Below are 9,589 nucleotides of genomic sequence, written 5' to 3'. Positions count from 1 at the left end.
CAACACAAAATACATGAATTGTAAAGCTAAATGTGGCATACTGTACCTGAAGGAATTTTAAAATGCCATGTCTAAGTTCTGCTGAGATTCTCTTTGGACGCTGTGTTCAGCAGACCTGCTCGTCTGAGACTCCCCTAAATCTGAGAACCACGACTCTGGTGTGAATTGTGCTCTGCCGTACACTGTGTGTTTCTAAGCATTCCTTGGCTGTGTCAGGGTCTGTCAACGCTGGGTATAGTATTTGTTTTAGCATTGGTTTGTAGAGAACGTTTTGTGGTTTAAACATTTCAAATGCTTTGTCGTTGACGCTCTTGGGAGCGAGATCTCTCAGCGATATTGGAAGTGCAGTTGCTGCTAACAGCTTCCAATGGAGATGTGAGTTATAATGATCCTTTGTAGTGCTCAGGAAGTGAATCGTACCAATTCACATAGAGGTTTCTACCTACTGGGACCTCATTGGTGAGTTTCAGGGCAGAATCCACCTGGACTGGTTAGACTGGATTCCAGCTGGTGGAGGGGGGGGGGGGGGGGGGGGAGAGAAACGCACCCTTATTCTTCAGATTCCAGAAGAGTAACTAATAATCAAAGACTTCTCTGAGAGAATCAGTCCCAGTCACACGCTGGGCCCTGGCCTCCATTATTCCACTCAGCCTAGTATGACAGTTGATATGCCCCTTTCCACCCTCTCCCCATTTTCAAGAGGTAGAATTACACAGCGGTGTAAAGACGGGGCAGGCTTGTCAGTGACTGGCCAGCTGAGAGGACTGGAATACTGAGCTTAAGATTGAAATCCTCCTAACCTTAACCCTAACCCCAACCCCAACGGAAAGAATGGAGTTACATTCTTTTTTCATTCCATGATATGGGCTAATACCCTTCAAAATTACTCTTGTAATTTTTGTTGACTATATATCCTTTGAGAAATAAATCATTTGTTCAAAAGAAAGAATGAGGTTCACTGATACCGCCCTCTGAAAAAAACCAAAACAAAGTTCGATAGTCAATGCTGATTCAGATCTAAGACTTTGCAGCACATCGCTCTGTTACTGCTCACTGCAGACAGGTGTTTTCTCGTCAAACCTGTTTCTACCTCGCTGTCGGGGTTCTTATGAAATGTACCTGGGTTGGGCGTCTCTGCTGCGCCGCTGATTGGTCGATCCGCGACAGGTGAAGCTGACTCGGGCAGGATAATCTGGTATTCTGGGCTGTGGGAGTTTAGTCGATACTGAGGAGCGCATAACCCGAACCCAAACTTCTGCCTTTTTCACCGTGATCTGACAGCGGAAATCGAGAGCTATAACCGGACGAAAATGAGGAGTGTCCTCGTCACAACTGCCCTTCTGGTGCTCTGCACCTTGGCAAAAGCAAGTATGGAATTAGAAAGGAAAAGTTTATGAATAATAATAATAATAATAATAATAATAATAATAATAATAATAATAATAATAAGCAACACATTTAGTAATTGAGTTTAGAGAAAAAACGAAAGGGTTAATGAATAATTGTATACATTTGTATTTATGTATTTATTTGAAATGTTAGTATCCAATGTGTTTTTTAGGATTATTATTTAGTAGAAAATATATACTGGATGTCATTCTTAAAAAATAAGACCTTTTAACTCGTGTTAAAAGTTCCATTTGTCGTCACCAATTCGGGGCCCAATTATGAGTTTGATGTACCGCATATAACCGATTCTTTATCCTGGGTAATTATAACAAAATACTGGATGTAGGTTTGCGGTGAATTTTTTTTAAATTATATTCTTGCAATTAGGTGTAAAAAAATGGTTTTGTCAAAAAAAAAAAAGTCATTAAAATTGAAATCTCCAGATAAAACGTTGTCTGGAGATTTCTATTTTAATGACAACAATTTGAGGGCGCACTCTGGTGGCGACATTGAAACATTACACTACTGAGTAGTTGGAAGAATATATACACACACACACACATTAAAACATCGACATTTTATTTAAGACAGTTCCTTGCTTTTTTAACAGCAGAATAGAACCTTAATCCAATATATTATTTTATTTTGTAGTATTCATTACAACCCCCCTTTTTTTTAATAACACATACAATATTGCCACTTTAAGTAATTGCAGTTAATTGCAAACATCATTTAAGGTCAGAGAAAGTTAAAATCGTGTTTTTAAAAAGCAAGAAAATGTAATCTGTTGCCTTACGTAAATGATAAGGATGTGTGTGCGGTTAATAGAGCACTGCCCCTAACAACACCTGTACTTTTGTTTTCTCCAGCGGACTTCTGGGTCACATTGCTTTCTGGAGACAAGATGATCACCGGTATACTATCAAACTCTGTGATCCTCACTCTGCCCCCCTGCAAATTCGCAGGCCAGCAGGTCAACTTGGAGTGGGCTGACACTAACGGAACGAGCTGTAAGTCAGACACTTTTTTTTTAATGTTCGTGTTATCTTGGAAACGCCCGGTTTGACCACTAGGGGCCGCTGAAGGGTGATGATGAATAGCTGAACAGTCCACTGTGGGTCACAGGTGTGGTATTAAAATTCAGTGCCCCCTACTCGTTGTGCGCATGTGCAGAGCTGTATTTTTCCAGTCACTACACGTGCTCTGCTGATTTTGCGCAGCGGCTGCCATCGATCAGCAGCTCTTGAGATAAACACGCAACGTACCACATATGTTTTTAATACTGTACCAAAAATACACAACGTAGCATTGAAAGAGTAAGCTGAAAAGCACATAAGTTGAACAGTTATTCTATTACAAACGACTTCTTTAAGTGACGACAGCGATAGTGCATCAACTAGGACTGCGGACACAAACACAAACGAATCCGCTCACACCTAAAGTAACGCATCCTGACAAGACACAGACAGTTTGCGGAAATACTTGTAGAAATTAGAGAAATGCATGACCTGTTATATGTGTTACTAGAAGTTCAGCATACAAATGCAACGGGAATTTGTATAATAATTGTTGTTTAAGAAAAGCAGTATTTAGGGTTACTCCACTGTGTATCAGGGCCCTTTGGAGATATGTCTATGTAACTGTTTGCATTTCTCAAGCAGCAACTCTCACAAACGCGTTCGTGGTGCCAGGGTGCCAGTTCAAGAGAGCTGTGATTCAAGCATCCGACAGCAACCCACAGTTCACAGTGACCAGAGACCTGGGCTACCAGCTCACTGGACTGACACCAGGACACACCTATAAGTAAGTTACTGGGACAGGTGTTATCCAGACATCTCCACTGTCAGAAATATTGAGGTTAGCTGCAGTGTTTATATACCAGGATGTGTGGGGTTCTCCTGGTAAAGGCACAGCCGTCTGGTGTGCAGGGTGTCATACAGTCAGGGGAGCGTCCTGGCTGTGCCAGGTCAGCGGTCTTCACTGGGTATTCCGGAGGGAGCTTCACATTGGCTGTGGCGCTCCTGCGGATTAGGAAGGCCAAACTGGCAGGGACTGTTTCTCCTCATCGCGCTTGAGCGCACCCTACTGGCCAGACGCCTAGTGAGCTCAGAGCAGACGCCTGTAGGGCTGGCCTTTGTCCTCCAGAGGCCGGTAGTTCGCTGACATCCGCTCTCTAGTTCCTGGGTGTAGAAGAGGAAGCTGGCTCGCTCGTGGGATCCGAGGACGCTCACTGAACCTTCAGTTCTCCTGAGCTGTGCACGGGATCCTGCAATGCCCCAGAGTATATTTTTATAACAGTTAAATAAGGGCAATTAAACAGTAAAGATAACCTTAATGTGGACTCCCTGTCACCTTGGAAGAGGTGTTTAATTATTTATTTAATTGTATTTTACTTTCTTCAGCTTGCAATATGTAATCCCAGCGACACAAGACAGGAGCAACGTTGTGGTGGCCGGTACCAGACAAGGTAAGCCTTGAGCGCGGTTCAAATGCTGTACGCACAGCGACACCATGTGTCTGCTTTAACCCTTTCATGCACGGCTGCCTCATATGGGGACGGACACAAAAGACCTCTCCTTTCTTTATATGGGGATGGATATAGCCTCATACAGGGATGGAAATAAGACTCCCATTGCATAGCAGTTTGATTCATTCCTGCGTTTACTATGAGTTTAATGAGGCACACCTGAGCTTGTTACCTGTTCTCTGTGGCTAATGAAGCTGGTAGTGGCAGTGAGCAGCGAGAGGAAAAACAATGCACCCATCTCTCTCCCTGTGTGTCTGAAGCTCGGATGGATGTGTTGAAACTAGTTGGCAACTGGGTGCCTGTTCATTGTGTCCTTGTCTCCTCCCCTAACAGTGCAAGACTACAACTCGATCAACGGTGGTCTGGCAGCCCGGTCCGGGGGTATGATCGTCATCACCGTCCTGCTGTCCATCGCCATGTGCGTGCTCATTGTCGGGCTGATTGTGGCTGCCGTTTTGGGCCGACGCAAGTAGACATGAACGGCCACAAGACCAGCTACCAGAGCTTTAAAAACACGCTTTCTTAACTCCCGTGTGCATGACAGCATCCCTCGTGTTTTAGATCTTTTTCTTTCCCGTTGTGGGGCCATTTGAACTTGCCTGCATTCCTGCAAGGCAGTGCATTCAGGCCAGTGTGTGTAACTGCCCCTCAGAAGTGTTTTTGATGGGCTGAACTGTAATATATCACTAGCTTGTAGCATGATGGCAGCCCCTGTCCTAGCCTGACTACAGCTGTAGTGTGCATGTCTGTTACCCTGTGCTCTTTGTTTTGTTCTGAATTGTTATTTTAATAAAAACGTATAAAGTGTCACTATTTGTCTCGTGTGTTCATTTAGATCAGGGGTCTCCAATCCTGGTCCTGGAGGGCCGCTGTCCCTCCTAGTTTTTGTTCCAACTGTACCTTAAATTAATTAATTGGACCAATTATGCTTCTAATAAGCACTTAATTGGTCCGATTAAGTAATTTAGGGTATAGTTGGAACAAAAATCAGGAGGGACACCGACCCTCCTGGACCAGGATTGGAGACCCCTGATTTAGGTTATATCTGGTTGCTTAATTATAGTTGTAAATATAATGCATGATCTTAAAGTTCATAGTTTAGTATTATTATTAGTATTTTTTTGGATACCGTAAAGTTTTATGTTATAAAAACCAACATGCTCCATTTATTCATAAACCTCACTGTCAATGTCTGCCAATCGAATTGAAATAGTGTGGTGTTCGTTTTATTGTTTGTCTAATAAAATAAAAGCCACGTCGCATTGTCTCTACTTTTTTGTGTCCGGACAGCTAAAGCAATAATTGTTCTTTAAAAAAAAAATCTAAAACTTAAAACAACTGATAACTGCTACCCCCAAACCGTACACCGTCTGCCTGCCTCATCTCGATGGGACGGAATGCGCTAACACTTTACACGTGATTAAATTGGCTGGAGATGCTCAATGTGCGAATTGGTGATGATTACATTCGAGTCGTTAAACTACAATTCACAAATGGATTGAGTCAAGGCGACTGAGAGACACGCCATAAAGACTTAATAAAAAGCAGGTACACCCGAAAGTCCAAAACACTTGCCTTTGAAATGTATCTTCAGCTTCAAAACAAGACGTGGCTGTGCGATCTACACCTGAAGACATGCCTCAGCGACTGGGACATGAACGAGGAGATGAAGCTGGCCGCAACTACTGACCAGTTCTTTCAAGGTGAAGTACCGGATTTCAATCCGCAGAACGCATACGCTCTGGTAGAGGCGGGGCTGCTACACACAGGTGTGCGATTCTCCGGAGTTAGTGCGGGACAACAGCTTCCATTGGAGGGGATGTGAAACACGAGCTCCTCTCGCAATTAGACCCTGTGCTTTTATAAATGTGAGCGTTTAGAGTCAGTGAAACTGTAAGGTTTAGTGTGTGTAACATTTTTAAAGGTTACAGTAACGCCTGGGTCTGTTCCGTTTTCTGCATAGCCCTTCAGTTGAATTCTGCTGATAACAATTTTTACCTTTTAATTTTGACACTAACACAAGGGTTTCATTTCACAATTGGGCAGTCATTTTGGTGTTACAGTTTAAGTTAATTAAATATAAATGTGATAGCTGATTTTAGTCTTGGAATTAAGAAACTCGTTCTGGAATCGACCACAGTCCTCCCTGATTCTAACCAATATAAGCATATTAACTACAGTGTTTAACTATAGGCTCCATTCACTTTCTTTAAATATCTCAAGAAGGAAGTACTACTAAGATAAATATAGCGATCTGATTTGAATAATGCGTTGATGTGCGTCTGTCCCGCTATAAACGTGACCAGTGTTTAAACCTATCCCCGGTGCTGTATTGGCGCTTCCACGGCACGATCAGCGCAGCTAGTCCCTGTTCTGACGTGAGATCCTCTCTCCGCTCTGTGTGGTTCAGATGAGAAGCTGAATGACCAGTACCTGGTTCGATGGCACTATGCACGCTTCTCCAGGCGCAGCTCGTCGGGGATGGAGGAAACGCAAGCCCCGCTCTACACTGAGAAGGAAGGTGAGTGGACCGAGCGCATTAACAGAATGGCATTGTGGGAATCAATTCAGGCAGTGATGCCGGTCTCGTGATGTGATCGCACTCCATTAGAGGGTCTGACCTACAGCACAGGGAATAAGGAAGCAACCACGAATTTTTTTAATGGAATATGGTGTTGTCCTGTCGAGACTATCGCCCCTCCACAAACCCGATTTTCTTGTTCCAGTCTCCAGGGCAGATCTTTTAGAGGTCTTATTTCTGTCCCCCCCAACACACAGAATCTAACTTCCAGCCCAGTCTCTGGTTGATGGTGAACCCCAGGCTGGCCTGCCCCATCAAGTACCCACAGGTGGAGCAGCCCAAGCCCCAGCCTGGTCCCCCTCTGATGGAACCGAAACACTCGCCCCTGCCCCCTGCCCCTTCCTCCCAGTCAACTAGAGAGGATCTGAGCCTGGACGAGTCCCTGCTCTACACGTCTTCATCCAGCGAGTACATGGTGTGCATTGCTTCTTGAGTACACCTCCTGACAACAGCACTAATCAGGGCTGGGAAGAAGACTCCTATTGCATAGCAGTTTCACCCAGTCCAGGTTTTACTATGTGCTTGATTAGCCACAGTGTGTATAGGTAGCTCAGGTGTGTTTTTATTAAACTCGTAGTAAAACTAGGAACGGATCAAACTGCTCTGCAATGGGAGCCTTATTCCCACCCCTGCTAATGATTGGCTTTAGGAAGCATGGTGGTTGCCGTTCAGCTTGTGTGTCTTCTAATTGGTTGCCACTGTGCTGCACTGCGTCTTGATTGGTTGAGGTGCATGTCGGCTTCCAATTAGAATTTGGGCTTGCTATTTGCATCCACTGCGGTAGAGCGAATCAATGCAGGATGTCGCACATAACCTTGAACTTTTAAATGTCTTGAATTCAGTTCACAGATGATGACACTTCGTCCCTCGATATCCCTGTTCCGCGGAAACCCAAAAGCTCTCCCAAGCTGAGGAAGAAGCCCCTGAAAGAGAAGGCAGTGAAAATCAAGTCCCTGAGCAAGAGGCTGCAGACGGTCCTGCAGGAGAGCAACAACCTGAAGAAGGGGTGCTGGCCGCGGCCGCCTATCAACTACTGCATCCTCATCGCCATGGCCCTCAACAGCAGCTGGAGCGGCAGCCTCAACGTGCAGCAGATCTACAACTTCACACGGTACAGCAAGCCTGAGGGATCGCTGGAGGGGAAACGGCACCCTCTAGCGTTCTGCAAGGGAACTGCACCCACTGTGTTCTGAAAGGGGAAACCGCATCCTCTAGCGTTCTGCAAGGGAACCGCACCCACTGTTCTGAAAGGGGAAACTGCACCCTCTAGCGTTCTGCAAGGGAACTGCACCCACTGTGTTCTGAAAGGGGGAAACCCGCATCCTCTAGCGTTCTGAAATGGAACCGCACCCTCCAGCGTTTTTACTAAAAGGTCTACATTTGTAAGCTGATCAAGGGGGTTCGCATGACACCTGATCTATGCAAGCAGGAAGACACCCTAACGAAACCTGTACGCCAAATATATTTACATGCTTTTTATTTTATTTTTTTAAATTCTAACTAATACATGCAACCTACGCTATTGAGAGTAATTGGAGAGGACCGAATGCATTCTGTTTTCTCCATGTATTTATTTAGTTTTGTTGTTTTACCCAATTTTTCAACAGAGAGCGCTTTCCCTTCTTCCGCACGGCTCCCGACGGCTGGAAGAACACGATCCGCCACAACCTGTGCTTCAGCAACAGCTTTGAGAAGACGCCGCAGCTGGTGTGCAGCCAGGGCAAGCGCAAGTCCTGCCTGTGGAGGCTCACCGTGGACGGGCGGCGTCGACTGCGCAGAGAGATCCAGGGGCTCTCCGGCGACTCCTTCAAGGTGCTGCGCATGAGCATGATGGAGCCAGGTGAGAGCGCAGGGTACTGACAGGGCGTCCCATAAGTCAGGGTCCGGTTCCGATCCGAGGAGAGGGCGTGCCCTACACGTTATCTGACACACAACTAGACTCAACCCTACATGCACTTGTGAAAATGATCTCGGTTAAGACATTTCACAGCTGAAAGAATTGGAGAGGCGAGCGACTTTCACGATTACGCCTGCGATGTCTGACCCATGGAAAGCTTGTACAGTATGCAAACATATGCCAACACATACAAAACTAAGTTTTTATACATCTACCAATTTTTCTTGCAGATTTGATCACTGGCTTGTTAGAGATGTAATCCCCCTCCATTAACAGCGAGTGGTCGATTCCGGCCTGACGCCCTCTTGTGGACAAAGATGTTACTACCACTGAGCAGGCTGCAGCTGTTCCCAGTTCACAATGAATTGTGCCTCCATGGTCCCTAAGCTTCTTCACACAGAGCCCACACTTTGAAGAACAAGGTTTGGTGATGAAATCACCAAGTGGACTCGTCTGCTTTTTATGTTTTAATGAATGCTGGAAGACAACGGACCATGCAGTTCTTGAGGCACTACGTTTAATTTCCTCGGGTTTCTGCAGAAGTGTTTGATTTATAATTCACTTTACAGTCCTTGTGTGTGTTTATCGGTACAGATTTGTAAGGAATACTGAACGCAGTCTGTACCTTACTGAAAGAGCCTATTATAGTCTCTTTTCATTTTTTCAATAGAAAACTAGACTTGTGTAAATAATGTAAACAATGAGTATTTTGTGTGTATATATACTAGGAAATTACATTACATTGATTGAAAATTTGGTTGCAACTTTTCCCCCAATTGCTGTGTATTAACCAGTAAACCTGTTTTCTTTTCTGCTGCTTTATAAATACAGCTCCTACCTCTAGAAATTCAATTCTGACAAAGATGTTCCTCTTGTTCTGAAAAAGAAATAAACATATTTATCAATTTCTGTTTGTTTATTTAAAATTGTGTTCACTGGAAGACCTATGAGCTACTACCAGCTCGTGTACAAAGGCGCGGACCAGGAGCGAGTTACATACAAGCATGCAGCGAGCACAGGGTGTCAAAATCCATGTGTTACTGTATTCACTTCGCATGCAATCACAAGGCTGGTTCAAATGAGCACACAGTCCCTGAGAAAGTGACTCTGTGGATCGGAGTTCTGTGGGTAGTGTATTCCAGTCCGATGGGGATAGCGCAAGCTTCATTTGCAGTAGTACTCACTGTTGGTATTT

The 9,589-nt window shown here is 44.7% G+C and overlaps 2 protein-coding genes across 3 annotated transcripts; both read left to right on the top strand.

The window, feature by feature from the left end:
* The first annotated feature begins 1,174 nt into the window (after positions 1-1,174).
* LOC117397153 (uroplakin-2-like) lies at positions 1,175-4,726 on the top strand. Of its 2 annotated transcripts, none has more exons than XM_033995732.3 (5): positions 1,175-1,368; positions 2,259-2,399; positions 3,048-3,192; positions 3,792-3,856; positions 4,250-4,726. In XM_033995732.3, the coding sequence occupies exons 1-5, from the start codon at positions 1,311-1,313 to the stop codon at positions 4,387-4,389; spliced, it is 549 nt and encodes a 182-aa protein (XP_033851623.3). In that variant the 5' UTR covers positions 1,175-1,310; the 3' UTR covers positions 4,390-4,726. The 2 variants fall into 2 exon arrangements, with proteins under 2 accessions (XP_033851623.3, XP_033851624.3); XM_033995733.3 differs by having other exon boundaries at positions 1,179-1,368; positions 3,051-3,192.
* Positions 4,727-5,469: 743 nt separating this feature from the next.
* On the top strand, positions 5,470-9,303 carry LOC117966520 (forkhead box protein N5-like). Its single transcript, XM_059009684.1, has 6 exons — positions 5,470-5,619; positions 6,327-6,437; positions 6,695-6,912; positions 7,340-7,608; positions 8,105-8,337; positions 8,625-9,303. Exons 1-6 carry the CDS (start codon positions 5,499-5,501, stop codon positions 8,651-8,653), a joined length of 981 nt encoding a protein of 326 aa, XP_058865667.1. The 5' UTR covers positions 5,470-5,498; the 3' UTR covers positions 8,654-9,303.
* The last annotated feature ends 286 nt before the right edge of the window (positions 9,304-9,589 follow it).

This window comes from Acipenser ruthenus, chromosome 39 (genome assembly GCF_902713425.1).
Source record: "Acipenser ruthenus chromosome 39, fAciRut3.2 maternal haplotype, whole genome shotgun sequence".
In the NCBI taxonomy this organism is placed as follows: Eukaryota; Metazoa; Chordata; class Actinopteri; order Acipenseriformes; family Acipenseridae; genus Acipenser; species Acipenser ruthenus.
This window is presented reverse-complemented; position numbering and strand designations above follow the sequence as displayed.